The following is a 14991-nucleotide window of genomic DNA, read 5'->3' on the forward strand; positions in this document are numbered from 1 at the left end:
AAAATAAAATAAATGAATAAATAACTAGTGTATTGTTAACTAGTTAATTAAGATAAAGAATAATAAAGGTGTATAATAATCTGTTATTTTATTATTATTAAATTGTACAACGGGACTTAATCGCGTATCTATTAAGTTTTAAGATTTACTTCCGACGTTTCGATGACGGCGTTGTCCCCGTGGTCTCGGAGAACACTGGCTTAAGTTGACATCAGCATCTTCTAACCGCGCGAGTTTTTCGAACTACCCGCACTTGGTCTTGTTTATCAGCTTGAACGTTTTGCGCACTAGGGATGTCACTCTGTCAACACACAACACTAACGATATTCGATTTATCGACTGTCGATATTCGTTTACGCTTACATTTACTAATGACTGGATTCCATGTGGATGAGATCTTGAAACCCTCGTCCAGATTGAAATTACTATGTTTTTTGATTTCAGTGGCTTCCCGTACTTTCCTACTGTAGAAATGACGACCCGTGGAAAGGATTTTAGGGTTATGCAGCTCAATCCAGTGGTTTGGTCCTGACTCCAGTAAATGCTCAGCCACAGGACGATTAAGTCCCGTTGTACAATTTAATAATGTGTAAAAATCGTGAAAGTTTAAATCAGTGTAATCTAGCTGTTATTTTATCTATTAAAATATTTAAATGTGTGCGGCGGAGCAGCGCCGCGAGTACATAGTATGGAGTGCCCTCGCCCGCCAGTCACTTGACACTCGTCACTCGTCACACGACACACGACACGACAGAGAACTCTTCACATGTCTTCATAATTATGCCGTCTAAACTACGGCATTTTGTTATATTCCTTCTATTAGATCTTTTGTTTTAATTTCGTTGTATTGTAGGATTTGATACGAGTTTGAATCGACTCGTACTTTTAAATTTCATTCATATGAAACTCAATAGGTACATATTTCGAATATTTTGAGATTTTGAATAGGTACCATACCTAAACATTTGATTTTTACAAACTTTTTTTTTATGGTAATAAGTTTAAACCAGTGTTATTAAAGTTTAATATATGTAATAAGTATACATTTAAATTGTAATGTACCTATGCATATTCGGTTTAAATCTATCTATCTTTCATATACCTATATAATAAAATATGTAAGTTGGTCCAATCGAGCTGATCTGATGATAGACACAGGAGGTAGCCTATCTATGTGATAAATAAAACAACGTAGCCGTTATTTTAATTTTTAACAAGCAGAAACGTCTCCAGTACGGATATGATGGTCGTTCTTGTCTACGTGACAGCGTGATAAAACGGTGTCCGTCACTTTCTTTCCCACGGTGTTAAACAGTGACAGTTATTTTATCACGTGGATAAAGATGGATAAAGCTATCCATAATAGGCTGGCTGAGGCCGTGAGTTCAAGTCTCACCCAAGAAAGTATTTTTTTCCATTACCTATTAAATTAATTCTAACGCAGCCGTTGTTTTTTTTGTGATACGATGAGTATCTGGGGGCACGGCAGTACCCCCGCCAAGTCGAGCAAAACAAAGAGGCACGGCCGTACCATCCTTTTCTCGAAGCGATTCAGGCTATTTTCGACGTCCTGTAATTTTGTGCTGGCTGAAGCTAGAACCCTGAATTTTCAGTAATATATAGGGCTAAATATGCTTAAGATATATTCTCAAAAACATTCAATTTGAACTAGTAGTTTAAGAATTATTGTACGTCAAAGTTCCTTATTTTCGACACAGACACACTCACTCACTCACTCACCTACGATCATCATAATTCTAAGGTACTTCTAGTATACCCACAAGCTTCAAATTTTAAACATAAGTAGTTTTCAGCTTATCAAGCCATAGAAAACCTAAAAAGATTGCAATATCAGTCACGTTTTAAAGATCTAAGAACTGCATAAGTAAGTTTGTAATCCAATATAAACATATGCTATTACAAAGTTACTGTTGCAGTTCCTCCAAATAGTAGGTAAAGTAAAGGTACACTACGATGTACGATGTGAGTATGAATGAAGATGTGTTTCTTTATGATATGTGTATACATAGTATGGGTATGAGTACCCGAAAAGAAGGACTGCCTAGAAAAAGAGATGAGATCCCATCAAAAACATTACATGTAAAAAGGTGCAAGTCTCGCAACGCTTCTACTACAAAAAAGTTTTGAGATGTAATGTGAAACCAAGTCGGTTATTTTAATCAGTGCCAGGGGGTGTTAAAACTGTATCAAATATATATCTTTAATTTGTAATACATATAATGACTTGGCAATCGCACATAATGCTTTACTCGTACCGTACTCGTAAATATGTGTAATGCTCGAACTGCAATTAGCGCTAGCGTTATGTTCAATTAGAAATATTTTTAATAGGTGACGATGATCGATTATTTCATTTTGCAGCCGTGGGATGGCCAAGTCATTATCTGGGGGCACGGTAGTGCCCCCGGCAAGATGAGCAAAGCGAAGCGCAAGGGCACTACCTACCTTTTCTCGAAGCGCTTCGTCGTTTTTTTGAACCCTCTTAACTTGGGTTTGGAATTTGGATTATACCAGATAAACAAAACTCTCGGGATATGATGTCAATAGTGGACTTATTAATTCAATTGCATAGCTCCTATACTTTTTTTTTTTTTATTATTACATACACAACCATCGTTACAGGCTAGGTATCCTAATTCGACAGTATGGAATTTGGCACACAAGAGAATAAAAAAAACAACATAGGTACATTATTACAAATTACAGTAACACAGAACATATAAAGTGGCCTTTCTGAATTCGTTCAAAGAACAGAAAAACAAATCTAACTCAATCGCTACTCGATTCAGGGTTCGAATTGCGCGCGTAAAGGGGGCCTGGCGAAGGAGTTGCGTTCGAGCGCGCGGCTCGGCCAACAGGCTCGGCCGCCGCCGCCGCCACACATACCGATCTGGTACGTTCAAACGCACCTCTGCCAGGACTCCAGGATTGCACAACTTGCCTCGTACCAATTTAAATATATATGAAGCTAGCCCCAGTTCCCTTCGAACTTCTAGTTGATTGTATCCTACCTTTAGATTTTATTAATGTCTAAAAAACCCCGATTTCGTCACTGACTCACTCACTCACCCTCTGTTGATCATCAAAACCTCTAGGGTACTTCCTGAAGTCCTAGGAAGCTGAAATTTGGTATGTGAGATTGTATTAGTCCACAAACAACAAAAAAATTCAAGAACTTGAAATTATTAGCCCCTAAGGAGGTGAAAAGGGGGGTGGAATTTTGTATGGGAAATCAATAACCGCGGAACCGATTTTGTGATTTGGTATGTAGATAGTTATTGTTATGGGGAAGGATATAAAATAGTTTCAACTCCAAAATCACCCCGTAAGGGTGAAAAGGGGTGGAAAAAGGCTTTAGGGGAAAAAGGGGGTTGAAGTTTGTATGGGGAAATTGGGGAATCAGTAAAAAGCAGATTGTATATAAAAGATGCCCCAGGTACGTATTTCAGGATTTTTAATAGTAAATCACCCGCAACCCTTTAAATAAGAAGACTAGATTTTGCCCTGTGCGCGGGGCCCGAGGGCCCCGCGGTGTGCGTGTTGTTGTTGTGTTGTTGGTGCTGTTGTTGATGTGTTGTTGTTTGTGCTGTAGTTTTGTTTTCCAAAGGGAAAAAGAAATAAAGTTGTACTTTTGCTAGAAAGAAAAGGTCCGCATGCGAGCACTTCATTCCCGCAGCTCGGCCTTCGGCCTCGCGTGCTTGGGGACTCGCAAGGGACGCTCCGGGCCTTCGGCCCTACGCGGAGCTCGGCCTTCGGCCTTCGCTGGGTTTCGAAGCTCAGCGTCGGGCCTTCGGCCCGCCGCTTCGCTTATTAAAACACTTGGGGATGGTTGGTTTTGCTTGGGAGCGTAAGCGGGAAGTTGGAGCTCAAACACGACCCAATAGTAAAAGTGTCTTGACAAGCTTACGTCGGGCCTACGGCCTTCGGCCTTCGGCCCGCCGTTTCGCTTGTCTAAGCCACTTTTACTATTGGGTCGTGTTTGAGCTCCAACTTCCCCCTCTCGTGTGACGCTTCGGGCCTTCGGCCCTACGCGGAGCTCGGCCTTCGGCCTTCGCGAGCCTCGACGCTTCGCCGCCGGGCCTTCGGCCCGACGGCTCGCTTATCAACACAGTTGACTTGGTAGAACGCTTGGAAGCACTTCATTCACGCAGCTCGGCCTTCGGCCTCGCTTTAAATTACTGGGGGTCGCACGCTTGGGGGTCTGGGTGAAGGCTCCGGGCCTTCGGCCCTCCGCCGGGGTCGGCCTTCGGCCTCCCGGCCTGAAGCTCGCCCTTCGGGCTCGCTTAACACACTTTTTGTATAGGATTTTGCTTTGTTCGTCATTCCCGCAGCTCGGCCTTCGGCCTCGCCCAAAATTACTGGGGGTGAGGCACGCTTGGAAGTTCGGGGTGAAGCTCCGGGCCTGACGGCCCTCCGCGGGGTCGGCTTTCGGCCTCCCGGCCTGAAGCTCGCCCTTCGGGCTCGCTTAACCTACTTGGAAATTTGACTTTTGCCAGTGTCCGCGCCGTTTTGGACTTTTTCCAAAAAAAATTTTTTACATAGTAATCTTGGACCCCCAGGCTCGCCGCATGCTAAATCTCAGCGCGCTCGGACCAACTTGAAAAAAAAAAAAAAAAAAGTCGACCATTTTGAATTTTTTTAAATGCAGTTTGTTTTGTCTCGGGGCCCTCTATGACATTTGGTCGAGCACCCCCCACCCATCTCGCACCGTTTAAGAGCTGCCATACAAAAAAATAATTACCATTTTTTCCGCCATCTTGGGACTTTTCGAAAAAAAATTTTTTTCATAGGAATCTAGAGGCCTCTATCTCCCGCCGTGCCAAATCTCGGCGCGCTCGGACCAGCTTGAAAAAATTAAGAAAAAAAAGTCGGCCATTTTGAATTTTTTTAAATGCAGTTTTATTTCCCTCGAGGCCCTCTATGACATTTGGTCGAGCACCCCCCACCTATCTGGCACCGTTTAAAAGTTGCCATACAAAATAAAAGTGACCAGATTTTCCGCAATTGAAACATTTTTCAAAATTTTTTTTCTTCATAGGAATCTAGGGGACCCCGAGTTTCCGGGCGCAAAATTTTAGCGCGCTAGGACAAACTTGAAAAAATTAAAAAAAAAAAGTAGGCCCGTTTGAAAAAAAAATGGCGGCTTCAAAAACTGCCAGGGTCCCTCTATGACATTTGGTCGAGCACCCCCCACCTAGGTCTCACCGTTTGGCCGGGCCGTCAAACATTTTTCTGACCGAGAGCGGTAGACCAAATGTCAGATTTTTCTGGGGGTCACCGAGCCGCCCTCTATACGACCGTACCATAGTCAAATACCCCCCGAACCCCCTTCCGGGAGATCAATTGATCATCAGTCAGTCGTGTTGCAGCTTTATATATATATCACATTCCAATTTTTATATTAAAGGAAAAAATGGAAAAATTACGCTTCCGGCAGGACTTGATTTGGAATATCGCTCGCAGACGTAATCTGCATGTTTAAAAAATTGATTTAGTACGGGTTAGCACATTGTTACTGGTGAATTCTCAATGCAACTTGAGACTCCGGTGCCGTTAAAGAGATGTAATCGTCTCTCGGTAGATGTCGCTATACGCCACCCCAAAGGCGTGTGCATGAGGGAAGGAATGGAAAAATTCGCAATATTCTGGTAGGCTTCCGTAGCTCAATTGGCAGAGCTAACGCACGGATTGCGGAGGTTGCGGGTTCAAGTCCTGCCGGAAGCGTAATTTTTCCATTTTTTTTCCTTTAATATAAAATTTGGAATATCGCTCGCAGACGTAATCTGCATGTTTAAAAAATTGATTTTAATAAGAAGATTGTCATAAGCAACTTTCAAAAAGATGTGAAATCCCACCAAAAACATTTTCATGTGAAATGTTGCCAAGACGAAACCATAAGGCTCGCACTGACAAAAAGTTATCAGATCTCTTGTAGAGCCAAGCTTCTAACTCTACAGGCCCTACCTTCACAGACTCTACACCTTAGTCAAAATATGTGGCTTGGCCGTTTCATTATTACAAGAACTACTACTACTAAGTGTATACATTTTTCACCTTACGCCCATGTGACGAAACGGTCAAGCCACATATTTTGATTTGACTAAGGTGTAGAGTCTGTGAAGGTAGGGCCTGTAGAGTTAGAAGCTTGGCTCTCAAAATTTTTTTGTAGTAGAAGCGTTGCGAGACTTGCACCTTTTTACATGTAATGTTTTTGATGGGATTAGTTTGATTAGTTGCCTGTTGAAATAACAGTGAAAAATACAGCGATAATAGCTTGTCAAAAATGAAATTCTTGATCAAAAACTTATGTTTGTAACAAATAGCCCATTTTGTATGACAATACGTTATGAATGGTGGTTGCAGGAGACGGCGCCGCTGCTGGGCGTGCTAGGGCCGGGAGCCAGCGCCGCCGCCGTGCAGGTGCAGAACCTGCTGCAGCTCTTCTCCATCCCGCAGGTTAGCTCCTGTTAACATTCTACACTACTTAGCATAATGTTAGTATGGCGATCCTCTTATCATGTACCATCGATCGACCATGCAGCGATAGAGCGGCGCTATCAGCTACAATTCCAGAATGAGCAATAAATTAAGAGACTCGGTCCCAAGCTTTGAGCGCCGGCGTCCAGTCAGCACTATGTAAAATGTCGTAGCTGCGCCCGCTATACCTGGCTATACTTATGACGGCAGCTTTAAGGATGACTCACGTTAGACCGGGCTGACCGGCCGTGTCCGGGCCGGAGCTTCCGGCGGTTACTTTTCTATGACAGATGACAGAGGTGATCACGTGATGCTTTCCATACAAATGGAAGCTCCGGAAGCTCCAGCCCGGACACGGCCCGGTCTAACGTGAGTCATCTTTTAGAGTTGACTTAGTCGCCGACGCTCAGGAGACGTTAGTGTGAGGGTCCCTGATATAAACGATCCCACTATATACGCTGTAAAGCACATAATTTGCTTCAGGTGTCATATTCAGCGACGTCGCGCGAGCTGTCGGATCGCGCGCGTTTCGCGACGTTCTTCCGCGTGGTGCCGTCCGATCGGCACCAGGCGCGCCTGCTGGTGGCGCTGCTGCGCGCGCACAACTGGACCTACGTGCACGCCGTGCACACAGATGGTGTGTAGCTTCGTCGGAACTCGGGAGCCCGCAACAAAACTGGATTAACATAATAATTAATATAGCAAGTCTATCCATCTATTTTGTATTTAAATACTTGGACTTTATAGGACCTTACAGTAACTGATTGTACTTTGTCGTTACGAACTAACGGCTAAGATATGTCAGTATCTAGCAGAAAACCATCATCGCCATCATCATCATCATCATTAAAGGCTGAAAACGCACTTACAACCCCTCTGGTGTTGTAGGTATCCATGGACATGGGCGATGGTAATCGCTTACCATCAGACGATTCGTCTGCTCGTCTGCCTGCTATATCATAAAAAATCCTAGTAGTGATTGCAATTATTATATTACGACCTTACTACTTAGACCTTCGACCTTAGTAATCTTAGTATGTATACTTACTATACCTACATAATTATAGCCCCGCCGACTTTAGGAGGGGGTCCGAGTAGAGATATTTTTGGCCAGGACTAGATGTTTGAAAGTACGTGAGCCGTTACAGAGAGCTACGGTCAAAGCGGCATGGCAGCGTTCCGCGAGGAGGCGCTAGTGGGCGGCGTATGCGTGGCGCGCGAGGAGGGGCTGCGCGCTGCGCCCGCTCCGGCCGAGGTAGATGCAGTGCTCGAGAGGCTGGCGCGCGGCCCGCGGGTTGCTGTGTGCTGGTGAGTCACGTGCGCGAGGAGGAAGAGGGCTGCGTGCCGCGTGGAAAAGGTGGACGTTGAGGCTTATTACCTTATATGACAAAACGGTTCAGAGCACCTATGCTCTGGACCTATCCTTGTCGAACATTTCGAGCATCATTTGGAAAAAATATAGAGTATACAGAAGATCTTTTTGTTTTCGGAATTAATACCATTACTAGAGTCACCTTGCTAATACCAAGGTTACTCTAGTAATGAAGAATAGGCTTTTTAAGGTTACATGCGTTCTATGATGAACTACAGCAAAAACCATTCTGACTTGGTAACAGGTGCGAGGGGCGGACAGCGCGCGCGCTGCTGGCGGGCATGGCGCGGTCGCCGGTGCGGCGGCTGCGGCTGGTGGGCAGCGACGGCTGGGCCGACCGCGGGGACGTGGTGGCCGGCCTGCAGGTCCCGGCTGACGGCGCGCTCACACTGCGCATCCGCTCGCCCTATCTTGACGGCTTCGACACTCACTACCACAATCTGCACCCCAGGAACAACACCAGGAACCCCTGGTTCCAGGTAACCGTTCAATCTTCAGCTGTTATGTGAAGGAAAGTCGCGATGAACATAAACAAAAGTAACATGTGAAGTCTCCCGTAAAGAATTCAAAGGACGAAGACTGCGCCCAGCCCAGTGAGCGGGATGTAGATACAAAATGGACATAAAATTACAAGTAGCCATTGATATATGTGCTACTGGCTATTTATAATCATATGATAGCACGTTTCAAACAATTTCAATAAAATTTTCACTACATTTTGAACATCTAATGCTCTGTTGCAGGAATTTTGGGAACAGAAATTCAACTGTTCGCTGGCAGCGAACTCACCCGTTGGAGTTCAAGCCTGTACTGGTTGGTAACAATAATTTCTATAGGCAGATAATTTCTCTCGCACTTAAAAACCAAGCCATAATTTAGATTTACGATATTTTTTAAGCAGCCTTGCTACATACATGTAATATAAAATTATCCTGATGGATTTTTCAAGGCACGGAGTCGCTGGCGCGCGGCTACTCACAGGAGCCGAAGCTAGCGCTGGTGGTGCGCGGCGTGTACGCACTCGCGCACGCGCTGCACGCCATGCGCGCGGCGCGCTGCGGCGCCCGCCCCGGCCTGTGCGCCGCCATGCTGCCCTTCAACGTGTCGCTGTACCAGGCGTATCTCCAGCGAGTGCGCTTCACCGCACCCGACGGCGCGCTGGTCGCCTTTGACGACAACGGTGACCCGCCGCCCGAGTCAGTTGCACGACAACTTTGCACTTGCTTTTATTTATAACTTTATTTTGATTTATAAGTAGTCACTTGAATTTGATTTCTTAAACATTAATTGACTCTGCCTTCGAGCAGTATTTGTTTGGTATGAACCGTGATATTGTTTATTATCGTTGTTGGAAATTTTCACCGAATTAGAATTTCTATGTTTCTTCTGTAACTGCAAAGGGAACAGTTTTGTTTATTGGGCAGGTTGAGTGAGTACGACGTGATGAGCTTCGAACGCGGAGAGACGGGCACGAACGGGGATGGAGAGGGGGAGGCATGGCATTACGTGCGTGTGGGCCGCTGGCGGCGCGGCCAGCTGCATCTGCGCGGCGGCCGGCATGCGCCCGAGAGGTAAGTACCGGTCAATCGATCTTCGATTGTATGAGAGCGGCTTTTTGGCTGCGGGTTATTATAATACTTTATTCAAGTAGGCCTAGCAACGAGCTCTTTGGAATAGTCGTGTGCCTCTTAACTTAACCATGAAATATTTTGCTAAAATTAATGTAGTGATTAATTGTTGGTGCCAGGCGTGCAGCGGGCACGGAGGCGGTGTGCTCGGCGCCGTGCGCGGCGGGGCAGTGGGCGCGCGCGGCGGGGGAGGCGGCGGAGGCGGGTGGCGCGGCGCGGCGCGCGCCGTGCTGCTGGACGTGCGTGCCGTGCGCGCCGCTCGCCGTCACGCGCGCGCCGCCGCACGCCGGCTGCCGGCTCTGCCCACCCGGACACAGGCCCGATGTGCATAGGAAATGTAAGCGCTTATCTTTTTCTGTTTCATAACTCCCGGTCAGTCCCGGTAAATAGGTTTGCCAGACAATGGCTAACAAAGCTTGCAGTCGAGGGGATCTTACTTAGAATTTACATATATGTAAAACCTTAAAACCCTGTCCATTAGGGTCCCATAAAATTTACCCAACTATATTCCCATCATCAAACCCATTTATCGCTTATGTAGTCTTATTACATTAACTACTACATTTAAAGGCCCTGATTTAAAAACCAGATAATTACGAGCAGGTATAATATTTTTTAGTAAGTAGGTACATGTAGTGTTTTTGTACCGATCTTCTTCTTCTTTGGGTACGGAACCCTAAAAAGATTTATTGACCATTTGCGATATATAGTAGTGTTAGTTGGGCTTTTTCTAAAATAAATATCGAAAACCCGATTCTTTCAAATCTGGACATTCTTGGGCTCATTCTACTCAGAATCGATAGCACTCTCCATCCTACGATTAAAAAAAGATGTCCCAAAATGTCCATTCCATTACGTCACGTTTTTAGTATGAGGAAAATTTTCACTTGTATGTAACGTGACGTAGTGGAATGTACAATTTTCATTCAAAATTTTTGGACATTTTTTTTTATCACCAGGATTGAATAGTGATTCTGAGTTGAAATAACCTAAAAACACCAGAATCTGGGAGAATCGGGTTTTCAATATTTATTTTAGAAAACGCCCAGTTACAAGATAAAAAATACAGGCTAAAAAGCTACGTGGTGTGATAGTGTGCCTACCGTCGCCGGTGGAGTGGGGCGGCGGGCGCGGCGGTGGCTGGGCGCGCGCGCTGGCGGGCGGCGCGGGCGCGGCGGGGCTGGCGGGCGTGTCGCTGTGTGCGGCGACGTTCTGGCGACACCGCGGCACGCCCGTCGTCAAGTCCGCGTCGCGCGAGTTGTGCGCGCTGCTGCTGGTCGCGGCTGCGCTCTGCCATGTCGGTAATCTTTACATACATTGATAGCTAAAATAATATTATTAGCGTTATTCATCCTGGACTTGACGGAGTTAATTTGGTTGCTATGGCGAAGAACGCTAATGGCTAATGGGCAGTCAATTTCTTGCCCGACAAGCAAAACTATGATGATAAGTTGATAACAATAAAGTAAAAACTAAACAATTTAATAAGTAAGTAGAACTATGTAATAATCTATCTATCTAATACCTTTAAACGAGCAATTCTTGTTTATTTATATTTAGTGTCCGACCGAAACATGTTTTTTTGCCGAAACCGAAACCGAATGTTCGGCTTTGGCTCTAGTTTCGGCCGAAACCGAAACCGAAACTTTTGTAGACTTGTTAAAATCGTTGAAAAAATGTCATAAAACCGCTTTTACACACATATTATGGGGCTGTCAAGACCCAATGTCCTTGAAATTGATGTTACTTGAGCAGTTTTTTATGAAAATTACTAGAGTTAGACCAAGATAATTCTGCAACGATTTTGATAACACACGCAGTGCAAGTGTTATTTTAAGCGTCAAAACTTCTATGAAATTATGACGTATAAATAACATTTGCACTAGTTGCACTGCGTATGCTACAAAAATCATTGCAGAATTTTCTTGGTCTAACTCTATTCATTCACTAAATATAGGGTCAACCAAAAACGCGAGCGCAGCGAGCGCGAAATTTTTCGTTAACAATATCGCAAGGCCGGGTACCGATCTTCACCTGGGCCTAAAAGTCCGAAATGCCCCATTGAGGCGAACTTTTATTGTATTAAAAAGCGAGACCGCAGGCCGAGCATGGCGCAGCGAGGCCAAAGGCTAAGCGCTGAAGTAGAGGACATGTGGAACACAAACCAATGGTAAATTGAGGTAAAAAGTGAGGCTAAGGTCAAGTATTCGTATGAAAAACTGTACTGGGGACACTTTCAAGGGTTTTTTCTTCGTTTTAATCAATAGTCAGCTGTTCAGCCTCGCAAAATATTAACTATTGAGAAAATCAAATTTGCGGCACTAGTTGAGCGTAGCCTATAGCCTCGTTTAAAATTTGCCATTAGAGGTAGATAGGAAAATTACTGAATAAGTGAGTGAATAAGAGCGAAAAAGACACGTCGTTCGACATGGGGCGGGCTGAGGGCCTACCGCGAACCTCGTTCGACGTGTTGCCTCTTTGTCGCACTTGTAAATACGAACGTAAGTGTGACAGGGAGGTAACACGTCGAACGTGGTTCGCGGTAGGCCCGCTGATACTTGGCCAACGCCTGAAGATTGAAATTAAAAACGCAAACTTATTTCCTTGTACTGAACAACAGAACATGCTGTATGCAGAATTAACTGTAGGGGGCCCCAAAACCTTGCACTGCCTGGGGACCCCGACATGCTTAATCCGGCCCTGCTTAATATCACCATTAAACGGTTCTAATGTCTAAATTTTTTTACTTATGTATCTGAAATTTAAATCACAATGTGTAAACATTTATACCTAAACCGCTAACGAGTAATACCTACTACACAAATAATCCACATTTATTTTTATTACAATAGTTTTCTTATTATGTATTTCCTTAAGCGCTGGTGGCCTAGCGATAAGAGCGTGCGACTTTCAATCCGAAGGTACAAACCCCGTCTCGTACCAATGAGGTTCCCCAACTTTTGGTCCGAAGTACCATTTCGTAAGTTTCGGCCCGGCCGAAAGGTTCGGCCGTTTTTTGGCCGAAACTGGCCGAAACCGAAACCGAAACCGAACCTTCGGTCGGACACTATTTATATTATATATATTTCGGGGATCTCGGAAACGGCTCTAACGATTTCGATGAAATTTACTATAGGGGGGTTTTTGGGGGCGAGAAATCGATCTAGCTAGGTCTTATCTCTGGGAAAACGCGCATTTTCGAAGCGAAGCTCGGTCACCCAGATATTAAAACTAACATGTGAGTAGCATAGTAACTAATGTAATTTTAATAATTTAGGACGAGCCACTTAAGTATGTCGTGTCCAATGCGCGCAGCGACATAGACGCATTGATGATCAATTAATTTAATTAATTGCGAAATTAGCGCGGCTCGGCCGCAGCTAGCGAAGTGACGCGATGAGTGCCACCGGACAGAGTGCACCCATTGTGAACGAGCTCCTCGCCTTTCTGCAACAGAAGCTGCTGCTGGAAGGAGTGATGGATACGGTGTCTGTTGTCCAGATCTGTTCGTCGAGTTTTTCTGTCGAAGATATCTGTGCAGCAAAGAAGGTGTTGCACGAGGCCCTCGGGATCGCGGGCACGTATGTACCTCACCGGAGAGGAGATGAAACCGGGAAGAAGACCCTAGAGGACATCATCAGAGTTCTAAGGGAGAATGAAGACCGGATACCGGAGTTTGCGACGACGGGTGCCTCCAGCCTGCCGTCCTATATTCCGGATCATGTCGACGTTAGCTGCTTGTTGAAGGAAATCGTGGTCCTAAAAACAAGTCTAGCGGATGTCATTTCGAAGTGATGCGGCCCAGCCCTAGTAGCACGGTAGCATTTTTATCGTTTATCACCGTGCCTGTCACGTTCTAACAAGTATGTAAGTGCGAAAGTGATGGGCATAGTGATAGTCGATAAAAATGGAACCGTGCTGAGCCCCCAGGTCACTGTAACCGAGTTACGCAACGAAGTCATCAGTTTGCGAAACATTGCCCTTACTCGGTCGGCGGCGTCGAATTTCAAGTGCGATGACCGGCAAGCCACGAGCGCCGAGTCGGTCAGTTTGCGAGTTGCTGACACTGTAAAATGTGTCGCCTCAGCTGTGTTGCCGCGCGCGATCCTCCCGCGCGCACGCCCTCCCCCCGCCTCCTCCAAATCATCATCTCGTCATTGTGTTTACGCGGATGTCGTCGCCGGTCCGAAAGTCGCATCGAACCGGGTTAGTGTACCTGTAAAGGGTACTGAAGAGCGAGCGGCTCCCAAAGAGAAGCTCCCTGTTGCCAGTGTGGATGAGGAGGATTTCACACTGGTATCAAGAAAGAAGAAGGCGCGCACGGCGCCTCGTAAGACTCAGTGTGGTACCGCCGAACCGGCTAATTCTGGCTTGCGGATTGCTACACCGAGTAAGGCGCTGTACGTATCGCGCTTGCATTACACCGCCACGGCTGCTGAAGTGGTGGAGTATGTACACCAGAAGACCGGTTACACGCTGAGGGTGTTCCCGCTTCGATCGCGCCACTACGTGCACTTCAACTCTTTTGTGGTGCGCGTGCCGCGACCGCTGCAGGGGACCATCGAGTGCGCCGACTTCTGGCCGAAGGGTGTCGTGTTTCGGAGGTTCCGGGGCAAACTGCCGAATCCGACACAGGAGCAGCCGATGCAACGGAGCCACGCCGTTTTATCGACTAAATAACTAGTGTTTATTTTTAAATTTATAAAATACATATGTATGTTAGTCTGTAAGGTATTTGTAATATGGGCCTTGTTGCCTGAATTAAATTTCTAAATAAAAAAAATAAAAAAATAAAAATGCAATTGTGTGTGTGTATACGAGTAAATCATAACACACACATGATTTACTCGTATACTTAAACTTTATTTTGCTTATGTTGTTTTATGCGTATGGCCTTTATTGCTGAATCAGGTTTTACAATTTTACTAACACAAAAAAAAATCTCTTGCTTATTCCGGTATCAGTGCTAACATCAGGTCCTGCATGCCTACGGCAAATGAGGTTCTACGATTCTACGATGAGGAATTGTTTGAATAGAGGCCCACAGTCTCACGCTTTCGGCGAAATACCCCATCTATGAAGGTTGTGGTTACAGAGTCCTAACTCCCATTCGGATACGGTTTATACTGACCCAAATTTTCCGTTGTTCTTTAAAGCCAGTCGGCAGTTTAATGGAGTCATGTTGGAGGCCCCAAGTCACCATCTTGTTCTTGCCACTGCTTTCTCCACTCCGCGGACACATTCACATTGACGACCGGTCTGGCCTAGTGGGTAGTGAACCTGCCTTTGAAGCCGATGGTCCTGGGTTCGAATCCCGGTAAGGGCATTTATTTGTGTGATAAGACAGATATTTGTTCCTGAGTCATGGGTATTTTCTATGTATATATAAGTATGTATATCGTCGCCTAGCACCCATAGTACAAGCTTTGCTTAGTTTGGGGCTAGGTTGACATGTGTCCGATGATCAGATGTCCCCTGATATTTATTTATTTA

General features: G+C 45.4%; 2 protein-coding genes and 1 long non-coding RNA gene across 3 annotated transcripts in view; all 3 read left to right on the forward strand.

Moving 5' to 3' along the window:
• Positions 1 to 6354: 6354 nt before the first annotated feature.
• LOC134654685 (metabotropic glutamate receptor 5-like) lies at positions 6355 to 7143 on the forward strand. Its single transcript, XM_063510165.1, has 2 exons — positions 6355 to 6477; positions 6982 to 7143. The coding sequence occupies exons 1-2, from the start codon at positions 6355 to 6357 to the stop codon at positions 7141 to 7143; spliced, it is 285 nt and encodes a 94-aa protein (XP_063366235.1).
• Positions 7144 to 7638: 495 nt separating this feature from the next.
• Positions 7639 to 10819, forward strand: LOC134654696 (metabotropic glutamate receptor 1-like). Its single transcript, XM_063510175.1, has 7 exons — positions 7639 to 7806; positions 8115 to 8349; positions 8614 to 8683; positions 8820 to 9066; positions 9295 to 9441; positions 9618 to 9835; positions 10593 to 10819. Exons 1-7 carry the CDS (start codon positions 7667 to 7669, stop codon positions 10817 to 10819), a joined length of 1284 nt encoding a protein of 427 aa, XP_063366245.1. The 5' UTR covers positions 7639 to 7666.
• Positions 10820 to 14844: 4025 nt separating this feature from the next.
• LOC134653996 (uncharacterized) overlaps positions 14845 to 14991 on the forward strand; it is a 55758-nt gene continuing 55611 nt past the window's right edge. Inside the window, exon 1 of the long non-coding RNA XR_010097301.1 lies at positions 14845 to 14898. This is a non-coding gene — a long non-coding RNA (uncharacterized LOC134653996). The remainder of the gene's footprint in view (positions 14899 to 14991) is intronic.

The sequence above is a fragment of the Cydia amplana genome, chromosome 1 (genome assembly GCF_948474715.1).
Source record: "Cydia amplana chromosome 1, ilCydAmpl1.1, whole genome shotgun sequence".
Taxonomy (NCBI): Eukaryota; Metazoa; Arthropoda; class Insecta; order Lepidoptera; family Tortricidae; genus Cydia; species Cydia amplana.